At 43.5% G+C, this 12092-nt stretch overlaps 2 protein-coding genes across 2 annotated transcripts; one reads left to right on the forward strand and one right to left on the reverse strand.

Annotated features, from left to right (window-relative positions):
- The first annotated feature begins 403 nt into the window (after positions 1 to 403).
- LOC119324349 (armadillo repeat-containing protein 6-like) lies at positions 404 to 3698 on the forward strand. The gene is made up of 8 exons (XM_037598136.1): positions 404 to 608; positions 712 to 1005; positions 1183 to 1466; positions 2110 to 2238; positions 2596 to 2718; positions 2833 to 2940; positions 3028 to 3206; positions 3309 to 3698. Exons 1-8 carry the CDS (start codon positions 476 to 478, stop codon positions 3430 to 3432), a joined length of 1374 nt encoding a protein of 457 aa, XP_037454033.1. The 5' UTR covers positions 404 to 475; the 3' UTR covers positions 3433 to 3698.
- A 378-nt stretch (positions 3699 to 4076) lies between these two features.
- LOC119324792 (peptidyl-prolyl cis-trans isomerase CYP40-like) lies at positions 4077 to 8778 on the reverse strand. The gene is made up of 10 exons (XM_037598562.1): positions 8371 to 8778; positions 6345 to 6845; positions 6017 to 6104; positions 5863 to 5915; positions 5573 to 5677; positions 4965 to 5040; positions 4835 to 4872; positions 4638 to 4751; positions 4382 to 4462; positions 4077 to 4298 (listed from the first exon to the last, which is right to left on the reverse strand). Exons 1-9 carry the CDS (start codon positions 8608 to 8610, stop codon positions 4451 to 4453), a joined length of 1227 nt encoding a protein of 408 aa, XP_037454459.1. The 5' UTR covers positions 8611 to 8778; the 3' UTR covers positions 4077 to 4298; positions 4382 to 4450.
- Between the last annotated feature and the right edge of the window lie 3314 nt (positions 8779 to 12092).

Genomic DNA, 12092 nt, shown 5'->3' on the forward strand with positions numbered 1-12092 from the left:
CTTCGCTACTGCCACTCCGCCGCCCTGTTGCTCGTCTCCAAGCTCACTAGTTGCCCGTTGTTCGTCTCTATGCTCGGTCGCCGCTCGTCCTCAAGCTTGGCCGCCACCTCCAGTGTCCTCAAGCTCGGCCGCTGATCGTCTCGATCCGCCGCCGCTATGCCGCCGAACAAGTTTTACATTATCTATTATACATCATCTGTTGGAGACAACACCAAATATACATCATTAGTTGGAGTTGGCCCTTTTTTAAAAGATGTAAAAACTCACTTTCTGGTGATGTAAATTATGCAACACCTACTTTTACATCTCCAAATAATCGTTCTGTTTGAGCATCGTTTGAAATTCGAAATTGAAACCGCCCCCTGCCGCACGTCACCAAAGGGGGGAAACGGAAACCCACCAAGCCTTCTCCCCTTCTTCGTTCTATTCACTCCGTCGCTCGGCACTCTAGGCAACGAACAAGCGGGGCAAGAACATGGCGATCGCGATCTCGCAGGAGGCCTTCGATGACATGGTCCGGGAGAACATGGAGGACCTCGGGATGGACCCCGACGAGGCCCTCGCCGACGCCGTCGACGCCCTCACCCTCCAGGGCGCCAACCTCTCCGGTACCCACGAACCCACTCCCCGTCCTCCCCAGGGCTTCAGATCTCTGATCTTTCTTGCCCGCGCGATCACGCGGTGGGCTGAACCTCTCGCCACCTCCTGCAGGGATCATCAGGCGCGTGCCTGGGGACGCCGCGGCGGAGGAGGTGAACCCGGTGATGCGGGTGCTGGACGAACTGAAGGCCTCCTCCAGCGGCAGGTCGGGGGAGGATCTTGACAGGCTGCTCTCTTTGCTCGACGAGTTGCTCGAGCTGTGCTCCGGCGAGGGGGCGGAGAATGCGGCCGTGGCGGCGCGGAACGGCGGCGTGGAGGCGCTCGTCGCCCTGTGCGCTTCGGCTGGGGTTACACAGCAGAGACTGCTTGCTTCGGGCTTGAAGGCGCTGAGCTCCCTGATCCGTGGTATGTTGCTGTCCTCGCAAATGTTCTTGGATTGGAGGATGTTCCATTGATTTTGTGTTCCGCAAAGGATACAGTATATGTGAGGATTTTAGTTTTCTCCATATGATCTAGTAGCCATCTACCAGAACAACATTCTCTGGTCGTTGTCTGACATTTTGGGATGAACTCAATCTGCAGATGTTGGGAGCACTGAAAAGTTCAGGCAAAGCCAAGGGTCCAAAATTGTCATGGATATCTTGAAAGGAGCCCTGGAAAAATCTGATATACTGGATGGTGGTTTTAGTGTTGTGGCAACGGCATCTGCTGGCAATGAAGTCGTGAAAGACGCCTTTATGGACTTGAAGGTTGACGAACTCATTCTGGAGGTTATGAGGAACAAATCAAATAGTGAAGTGCAAAGCGTGTATGATGCCATACGTGTTCTGTTGACACCTGATGATAACCGAGTGGTGGCTTCTCAAGTATGTCCTATATGCTTGTAGAATCATGTGAAGATTTGATATAATTTTAATTTTTCATTAGCAAGTGCATCACTTTGATTTGCATATTTATTACTCGGTTTGAATTTGACAATCATGAATCAGTTTACCGGAGATAAATCCATATGGGGGAAATTAGATTGAGTTATAATAAGGTGCTGTCTGTATGAGATGCATAGGGAGCTAAATTAGGTGTTAAGATAGAAATTTTGCAGTTTTATTTTAACTGCAATCCAGCATGATGTAGAAATTTTGGTGGACCCTCTGAATTTAGTTGGATTTCATATCCGCAGAAAAATATTGACATGATCTTCTGGTGATGATTAGATACTAGACATAATGTTCACAAAAAATAATAGCCAACTTGGTATCACATGGTTTCATGTTCTGAACATCCTGGTTTCTCAATGTCATCGGCACATATACATCTTGCATTCTTGCTTGCAAGTTGACACTGTAATTTACTCATATATCACCCAATACATTTGATATGATTTAATATTTTCAGTTTATGACTTGGTCATAAAGTCGTGTACTTTAATAATTTGTCTGTTAAGGAACTAGGCCTTCCTGTACGAATGAAGTTTGGATCCAAAGAGATGAAATTGACAGACTTGTGATGCAGGTATATGGATATTCACGGAAATTTGCAGAAATTGGTGTCGCAGAAGTTCTTGTCATCGCACTCCGTGAGCAAGTTGCTCCATCCAGCTTACCATCAGCTTGTGCTGCTTTGAAGGCAATTGCTGTTAATGTAAGAATAAACTACGATATATACATATCCCATAAATGATAGTTAAAAAGTTTTTTGTTATGGTTTGAATTTCCACTGTAGTGAGGCTCCATTTTTTCTGGGGTAATTTTTAGTATCATCAGTTTATAAACTTTATCTGGCCAATAGAATATGAATTGCAGGCAACTAAGCATACATGAAAAGCTTGATGTTCATAAAATTTCCGACATGTTATTGCTCTTCCTTTTACTTTTGGCCCCGTGTATCAAAAACTTATTTCCTATATGCCTATATGGAATTGTGATAATAAATAAAACAAGTCATTTACCCTGAATGCTTATGAGAACATCACCATCTTTAGTTCTGGTGTCACCACAGGAAGAAATATGCCGGTCCATATCTGAAAATGGTGGGATTGATGTGCTTCTTAAGTGCATCGATGAGGCTGGCGTACAGAAGAACAAAGTTATAGCAAAATCTTGCTGCTCTTTGCTGTCTAAGGTATGGTAGTATGGCACAGCACTGCAACATTACCGTACCACAGGACTCCCTTCTTTTTGTATGAGAACAATCCTACTTTATTTAAATCAAACTTACATCACATTCTTCTTGAAGCTGGCTGGAAGTGATGCAAACAAGGCCAATATCATTCAGCAAGATGGTTTTGACAAGTTCTTGAAGTTAGCGTCCAGATTTTCTGAAGACCCGTCAGTAATACAGGAGGTAATACACACAAATGTGCAATACTGAAGAATCCGTATACTGTATGAGCCACTTCCATATCCTGTAACGAGCTAACTGAATGTGCAGGTAATGTCTATCGTGCAAGTCCTTACATTGCGGTCACCAGAACATGCAGCACGTGCAGTCGCGCTAGGCTACGGCACTCTGGCCATACATACAATGCAAAAGTTCCCCTCCTCCGCGCTGACTCAGAAGCAAGCATGCCTTATGATTCGCAATCTCGTGGTCAGAAACCCTGAAAACAGGTACGATGTAGAAGCCACATCCCTCCGAAATCTGCAGCTGCAGCTGGTTTTTCCTTCATGCTTCTACTTTCTTCTCCGAAACGCTTGTTTTTACCACCGCAGGACGATCTTGCTCAACGAAGGTGTGGAGAAGCTTATCAGGAAAGCCAAGGCAATACATGGAAGCTGCAAAGCTGCCGCCACAGATGCCCTGAGAGACCTGGGCTTGGACAACTACAATGCGTAGAAAACCTACATAGCCTACCGTGTGTAAAGTTTGCCTGTCTGAGGATGTTTTAGAAGAATGTATGTTGTGTTCGGGTTCATGGAACTGGGCTGCCACGGTTATGTCTGCTTCTGGTTCCATTTTTGTGGGAATTTTGAATTGTGTGGTTACATGGTCTTGTTACGTACGTATGTTCGAAGTTTTAACCAATGAACAGAAATATTGTGACCTGCTGCATGAACTAGTTGGAAAAATTCACCACCTGCCGGTTACATGTTCTGGTTTGGTACGTATGTTCAAATTTTATGGTCTGGTTAGGTATGTATGTTCAAATTTTATGTACTCCATCTGGTTTTTGAACTGCTGATGCGTTGCATATGGGCATAACTAACTTGTTTGGATTGGGTACTTTCTTGTTTAGATTGGATACTTCAAATTCATCTGCATAGATTTACGACAATGGCCAACTATTGTCTAGTCTGAACCCTGAACGGTGTGGCACCTCTGGTTGTTGAATTTGTCATGTGTCATTCCTATCTGAATTATGCAGTGTCATACAGTCATTGCACGTAAAGGCTCGCACCATTCAACTGGGTGGTTTTGGTAGGGTTCTTGGGGGCTCCAAATGCATGGGCCAAGTGCAAAGATAATAAGCAAACAGAATGTAAAAAGGACATGTCATGTTGTCGACAATGTTTCATCAATTCTCGCAAAATGTGTTTTGCCAAAAGAAGTTGTCGAGATATCCAAGAGTTGAAGTCAATGAAAGACATTTCTTTCAACAGCATTGCTACCAGTTCTATACTAACACAAAAGGTTCAGGTGCCCCCACTGTTTTCAGCCGTCCACTGGGAGTTATTTCTCCCGTCCAAACTCCATCAGTATAACTGCAAAGAATAAAACATGAAGTCAAAATGCATAGACAAACTACAAGCCCGGCGAAATAAGTGCAGTAGGTTCTAAGAATAACCTGAAGTTTTTCACAGGGCAGCTCCCAGCATGTGTGACAGACGAAACAATGGAAAGGCGCACTTGGGCATCAGTTTTTATCCTACAACAACGACAAAAAAGATCATCAGTTACGCAGAAAATGAAAGAATCTGGTCTGGCCCATATTTCACAACATCAGCATTTGACGGCCAAATAGTTCCTTATCTGTTGTTTCTGTGCCCAAAGGTCCAAACCAAAGAATTTAAATGGCGATGGATGTGGTATTAGGAAAGTACTTCGCCACTTTTCTCTGAAGTTGCAGCCAATACTTCTTCACTTTTCTCTGAACTTCCTGACGTCTCGAACATCTTGGAAAATGCCTTCCGCTCCAGATTGCGTCTGTCAGTAACCTGGGGTAATCACGGATGATAAGTCAGCAACATCTTGTATGAACAGTCGTTAGTCCCAAAATTCATAACCACAATGAACTGACCTTCTTCTTTGCAGCAGCCAGCTCCCGTTTGATTCCTCCTGAGGATCAGAAATACAAAAGCCAACATTCTTAGCTGCAAATGGGAAAAATTGTACTAATAGTCAATGAGGGGGCAACAGGATATACAAACCATCGTTTGGCTCCAACTCCAACGCACGCTGGAAGCTCTCAACTGCAGCATCAATATTCTTGAGTACCATGCGTGCCTGCATTCCAATACCTTATTATTGACAAGCCAAGTTTGAAGATGACGAGCAGCCAGTAAGATTTAATATTCCCAGCACCAACACCCAAGGATTATAAATATTGCACCACGGATAGCAAGAATGTAAGTTTTACCCGCTCCATTCCAAAATACTTGTCATGGTTTTAGTTCAAAACCACAACAAGTATTTTGGAACGGAGGGAGTAGAATGTAGTGCGCATAGACATAAAAGGATGCTCAAGTGGCACAGATGCACATCTTCAATTTTTTGACAGAAATGCACATCTTCAATTTTTTGACAGAAATGCACATCTTCATGTCCAACATATAAAGTAAGATGTACTCAACAATGAACACATGCAAATAAGCCAGTTTGATTTCACATAAATGCAAGTAGTTTGACCGTATAAGTTTAACACAGGGAAGCTAAACTGCGCTGGTCATAGTTTTGTCAAAACATGTTTGTAGTGCATATAATTTCCGCAACATTTGGTCCGTGGATAGTATATTACATGGACGTGTTTAACACTGACCTGTCCTTGACGGAAAAAAGCTTTTGCGTTGCCCTCTGTTTCACGCAGTGCAAAGTCTGCATCTAACAAAGCACCCTCCACATCTCCCAGCTTCAGTTTGCATGCCTGAAGAAGTTACAGGTGACTTCCATATACTAGGAAGAGGCAATGATTTTACAAGGAAAAAAGCCTCTAGATTCACATGACGAAACACAAATGATGTACCAAATAGAATTTCTCTAAATGTAGTACTATAGAGGGACATGCATTTGTGATCTGTCCATGAACAAGTGGCAGAAAGTTGAACTTACAGAACTATTTGTGAGTATAATTGACTTTGTTTTCCGCAGTGCTGAGCTGTTCTCTGCACATTAACAGGTTGTTAGGATTAGCAAGTAAAATGCAAATCTATCCATAAGCACCTTAACAAAAGTAAACAGCGATAAGAAACAAAAGAACAGCTACCTTGATCTATCTCTTCTTTCTCCCAGCAAATATCTAAATACCGCATAGCTTTTCTGTACTTTCTGAGTGCAGCCTTGTAATCATGTTTCTGTAGAGAGGCAGAAACTTCAGTTGTAAGTTCCAAACAGGAATCAAGGTAGGTGTAGTATTTTTAAAATTTAAGATGATATGTTTACCCATTTTATTAGTTCATCTACACTTTAGCCAAAGAGTTGGGCAATACATGTTATTAATGCATTATATGCAACGACAATAAAAACTTCCTCATGTGAACCAAATGACTAGCAAAAATATGAACAGGAAGTGCAGTCCATTGAGCAATGCGAACCTTAAAATTTTCATTTCCGAAAGACTTTGCAGAATCAACAGCGTTAATCCACCACAAAACGTCTGCAGGCTTTTCATCGAGGTCAATGGGCCAATCAGGATACATGTCACCATCTTTGAAGAAATTTGCAACTCCTTCAGTTGAACCTTCTGGCAGTTCCCCACAATCAACAATAACAATATCATCAGTTGGAAGGTCAGCTTCTCCAGCACAAACATGCTCCATTGCGCGAACCACTCCCATCCCTTTTACAACCCTCCCGAAAACAACATGTTTCCTATCAAGGTGTGGTGTTCGGGTGGTAGTGATGAAAAACTGAGATCCATTTGTGTTGGGACCAGAATTCGCCATTGATAACATCCCTTTCCTCTCATGCTTCAAAACAAAATTCTCATCCTCAAAATTCAATCCATATATTGATTCGCCCCCAGTCCCATCACCAGCAGTTATATCTCCACCTTGCACCATAAAACCCTTGATGATACGATGAAAAGATGAGCCCTGGAGAGTAAAAGTTACCCAAAAAATAAGTAGTTGAAGGGTTAAAGATCCCATACTTTACAGAAGTAAAAGATATCCTTCAGTGGTCCCCAAAGGAAAAATCATTGTTACCATGAAGAATAACCAACTCTAGTTCATATAACAAAGGCTTGTCTTGGCCATTCTTTCAGAAAAAAAAGAATTATAAACTTAAATTCAGACGTTAGGATAATGCTAACTCTGTACAGTTAACAACAAGATTACCACCATTCTCTTACTAGAAAATGGAAAGTAATTTGGTGGCTGCAAATGAAAGTGAGGCAATCTTGCCTTCTGTCTACGAAAGAAAATGGGCAATAGAGGATAGCAAACATGTGCTAGTCTCTGCCACTACGAAGCAAACGGTACAAAAGTGCCGTTATCCAAAGTTGGATCTCTGTCGCTCCAACAGTTAAGTGGGAGACTTATCACTACTTCAATAATGCTGTGCTCCACTTATGTGTTTCTGCCACATTATCATCCCAATTTATGGTTGAAGTTGAAGACCCTAAGCTTTAAAATGCCAAGTCTCACTTAAGCATGTTAACTTATTTATCAGTTCAGAACTATCACCAGAAAATAGTAAATCCACATTGACCACATAATATTATTTTGCAACCACTCAGTTTGTCCTTGACTGGGACACTTGAAGCATACAACAACTAATGCAGAGCTAGGTCTACTTGGTTCTGACAGATCCTGCTTCAAGGATAATCTACAACCAAATTGTGCCAAGAAAAAATTGCCAGAGGCTGAGACCATATATGCAGTTGGTGAGACTTGATATATGTCCAAAATTAGAAAAATCACAAGGTACTTTCTCTACCTAATGAACTCCATATGACCACATAAAACCCTGTTTAACCATACCAGAATCTCTTTTCATAGTCCACTATTCTATTGCCAACCATACACACCCAGTTGGCCAAAAAAGAACCAGTTTTCCTACAAACTAGGGTGCATCCAATTTTCAGCAAGTGCATCAAGAGACCAGAAAGGCAGAAACAGAAGCAAGTGTTGGCCATATTGTACCAGCACCAGTGGTGGGCACTAGTACATGAAGCATATTACCAGTAGTATGCCAAAGCAGGTATACACATACAGTTTAAAAGCAACATGGCTAATTGGAAAGTTACAAGCACTAGTTATGCACACTGAAGAAAGCAGTAGCAGTAGTAAGAAAGACAGCAAAAGCAAAATCGCCCAATCAAAGCAAAAGGCCTCCAAGGACTCATGTTTGGCTGATAAATCGCCAGCCATGGACAGAATCACAGTTCGTGCAATAAAACTATCCAACCCGAAATCGCTGAACCGAGAACCGGGTTACCTGATGCCGAACAATCTATGCGACTATGCGCAAAAGGCACATTTGAGAGTGTTCGGAATCGAACTAATAGGAAGGGGGTACCTCGCTCGAGCACCCGCACCAGTAAACCCAACCGGAACCTGAAAATCTAGTGCGAACTACTGTAGCACGACCGCACAGGGGGAGCCAGACGGGATAAACCTTGTAGTGGAGCCGCGCGCCGGTGGCGGCGCTGACGCCCTTCTCCCCGGTGCAGAGCGCGCGGAAGTTCTCGGCCGTGCGCGGCACCACGGAGGCGTAGAGATCCATCACGATCCGGCCCTCCATCTCGCCGCCGATGCTGACGTCGAAGTAGCACCTCGGGTTGCTCACCTCCGCGGCGGCCGCCGCCGCCGGGGCCTGGGCCGCCAGAGCCGCGGCGCCCTCTCCCTCGCCCTCCATCGCCGCGCTGAGCGGGAGCAACCCTAGAGGTACGGAGGGACTTCTCGGCGGTGGCGGCGCTGCGAGTAAAGCAAGGGGCGGCGTGCTTCGGGGAGAGCGAGGAGAGTGGGGTGGTGCGGTGCTGCGTTTGCGTACGGTGGGTAGGGGCGTGGGGCAGTGTCAGTGTGGGTGTGTGTGGGTGATTCAAATAAGGAGGGAGGGGAACAGGGAAAAGGGGAGGGGGTTTGGGTGGACAATTTTGTGATGCCACTGTTTGCCCGAGGCGCGTGGGCCTGTTTGGTCTACCCGAGAATATGCGGTTTTCTATCTGAAAAAACACTGCCTAGATAAAAGTGTTTTTCAACTGTGAACATCTACAACCACAAATACCAAAATCCCGCCCCAAACGCCCCGTGGATGCGCCCTGACGCGCGTCCGTGGACAGTGACCAGACAACACACAAAAAACAATTTTACAATCATAAACACCATTTTCAAATCACCAAATCCATATTATTACATGCAACGTAAAATCTAATCTAAGCGGAGCTCATCCATCTCCGTTGTGTCCATGTCCGGCGACCGGTTATGCCCCTCAAGAGTGTTGGTCTGGTGCCGACAAGGTAGAGTACACTACTAGGGAAAACCCTAGCAGTAGCGCTGGTTTTGTGCTCACTAGTAGCGCGGGTAGGTGCGCTACTAATAAGGCGCTACAGCTATTGCTTAGCAGTAACGCGTGCCCGCCCGCGCTACTGCTAGGACAAATAGCTGCAACGTTTGTTCAGTACCACACTACTGCTAAGGTAACTACTTGCAGCGTATTTTTTGTCCATCGCTACTAGTACTTTTTTTTATTTTTTTATTTTTAGTGTATTTATGCGCCATCGTACAAATATTGGTACAATATCAGTTATGAGGTTTATATCATTATGTCCATAACAGTGTGTCAAATGAAGGTGGATTAGGTTCAAGTGGAGGCAATATGTGGTGTATGTCAAAAGTATGCTACTAATCCAAACTTGATCTAGTTTGGACTAATAGTACTTTCGATGTGCACCACATGTTGCCTCCACTTGAATCTAATCCGCCAGCACAAGCTATTTAATCATCATCATAGTCATTATTATCAACAGTATTTATTTAATCACCACTAACACTAGCTAATAATAATCATCATAGTCATTACCACCAACACTAGCTATTTTATCATCATAGTAATATAGTGTAGCACATCATCATCCTCAAACTCATTTCTAGCTAGCTAATCACTCCTGCTGCTCTCTCTTAGGTAAAATAACATGAAACATGTATAGCTCTCCTCCTTGATCAAGCTGGAGCATGCAGATGAACCTGTCTCCTAATCGTGGGTAGCACATCTGTTTGCTGCCCCCTAGTACTTCTGCGCTCCCCCATCACATATTTGGTCCAGTCTTGCACTATTAAGCATCCGTCGCTAATCTTGAATGCACTAAAATAATCTGTAGGATATCTTGGCCGTAAGCTGATAATACTCATGGTACCTTTAGTCTCGATCCCATAAGGCACAACATTCATCAGGAGTCCCTGTTGAAGAACATCGTATGGTAACATACTTAGCAATGAAGTTTAGTTTCAAAAATAATGTATGGAAAAGATGCACTGAGATGACAAATAGTAAAAATCTTACCATCCTTCCTAAATAGATGTGACCGTAGTTCATTACGAACACTATTGGTCGCACATTTTCAGTACTAACATTTCTAAATACAGGAAGAAAGTTTGTCTTGACAGTATCAAGATCCTCAAGCCATGAAACATAATGACTGAGCTCCTCGCAGTTGAGTTCAGCCCCAGGACAGTATACGGTCATGTCTACCAAGCGCTGGACATGTTTGCTTGCACCGAAATAAGATGACAATACAAATTAGTTGTCAACTATTTTTGAATAAACAATATCAAAGACATAAATATGGTTGAGAAACTTACATAATGGTATAACTGGAGGCGTCTGCACATCGACTCAGATGTCGGTATTACCTTCAATATCATCTTCCGGACGAATATCAAAGGTGATAACCATATCAGGCTCAAATGCATAAGTCTTGCATAGTGCTCGCCATGTTTTGCATCCAAAATAGGTGTATTCATCTGAATTGTACAATTTTGCATGGAAAATATAACCATGCTCGGTCTTCAAGTAAACTTTCTTTTCCTCCATACTATGACTGAAACCTATCTTATCCAATACAAAAACTCTTGCATGGCAGGGGATACGCTAGTAGAATAGTAAAAAAGATATAAGTTGAAGCAAATGAAGCAGATGTCATGCTTAATTACGAAAAAAGACTTGTCATTGTGACTTACTGTATCCACTTCGAAGTTCTCGTCCAGCTTGATGCTGAAGCGCCTATCATCATCTAGGAAGATTCCGTCGCACAGGACGCGCTTGTCTTCGCAGTATTTGCAAATACCGAAATCCTTTTCGTCGTCAGACATTTCCTATGTTCATAGTTAAAACATTAATTAAAAATCGATCGAAGACAACTACCAAGATACTCAACAGTAACCTGCAAACATGACCAGCCACTTGGATATTGAGCAACACAAGATATACATTTCAAAATATCTTATAGGACTCAAATTAGCATGCATTCAATAAGCAAAAGTAAATCATCTCATACGTCCGTACATCGTCGAATATTATCACTAATACATCACGAATAGTGTCATACATATAACATCACTAATACAACTAAAACCCTAGCACACTACGGGTATCGGCGCGGGCGGTGCACATCCACAGAGAAGGAACCATCACGGGATCATAGCTCCAGTGAGATCCCCGGAGAACCTGCCAGGTATTGGAGAACGGCCTGTGCTCCAACGCAAACAAGTAGCGACGGACGTGCGCGTCCTCCTCACTGACACGGTGACGCACCACCTCCGCGGAGTCCTCGAGCCTCTGGATCGTCACTGGCCCACGCGACCGCCACCAAAGAAGGTTCGGGTCAACGACAGGCTGGCTCCTCACCAACCTGCGCCCCCGGTAGGTAGCGCCTCCCAGTACCACCCCGGCGGAGCCCAGTCCCGGACATGGCCCATCTGGTCAAGCAGGTGTCGTCCTCCACCGACTCGACGACGAGGATGCGAGATAGGCATCGTCCACGTCGATGCGGGAAAAATTGCTTTAACTAAAAAAATAGCAACAAGTTCTTACTAACATGTTCTATTAATTCAATTAGTTCTTACTGAAAATAAACTTACTATAAATAAAAATAAACTAGTACCTAGCTAATTAGTACCTAGTTCTTACTAACTAATTAGTACCTAGGAACTACTGCTAAGGGTTCATACTAACTAACTAACTAACACTAAATTAACTAACTAACACTAAAAATAGCCTAGGGTTCATACTAACTAGCACTAAATAGCTAGGGTTCATACTAAGCAAATTAACAAGAGGGATCAGAAGGGGAGAGTGCTTACAGAGGGCGGGGAGAGAGATGGGGTCGGGGGAGATGGCGG

The sequence above is a fragment of the Triticum dicoccoides genome, chromosome 6B (genome assembly GCF_002162155.2).
Source record: "Triticum dicoccoides isolate Atlit2015 ecotype Zavitan chromosome 6B, WEW_v2.0, whole genome shotgun sequence".
Lineage (NCBI taxonomy): Eukaryota > Viridiplantae > Streptophyta > Magnoliopsida > Poales > Poaceae > Triticum > Triticum dicoccoides.

What these genes read in the sequence shown, in the direction of transcription:
- LOC119324349 (XM_037598136.1), top strand. Translation starts at nt 476, where the DNA reads ATGGCGATCGCGATCTCGCAGGAGGCCTTCGATGACATGGTCCGGGAG. An exon ending in ACCGAGTGGTGGCTTCTCAA is followed by an intron (nt 1,467 to 2,109) that starts GTATGTCCTATA and finishes CTTGTGATGCAG; the next exon opens with GTATATGGATATTCACGGAA. An exon ending in GTCAGAAACCCTGAAAACAG is followed by an intron (nt 3,207 to 3,308) that starts GTACGATGTAGA and finishes TTACCACCGCAG; the next exon opens with GACGATCTTGCTCAACGAAG.
- LOC119324792 (XM_037598562.1), bottom strand. Translation starts at nt 8,610, where the DNA reads ATGGAGGGCGAGGGAGAGGGCGCCGCGGCTCTGGCGGCCCAGGCCCCG. An exon ending in TCGGAAATGAAAATTTTAAG is followed by an intron (nt 6,105 to 6,344) that starts GTTCGCATTGCT and finishes GCCTCTCTACAG; the next exon opens with AAACATGATTACAAGGCTGC. An exon ending in GAAAGAAGAGATAGATCAAG is followed by an intron (nt 5,916 to 6,016) that starts GTAGCTGTTCTT and finishes GTTAATGTGCAG; the next exon opens with AGAACAGCTCAGCACTGCGG.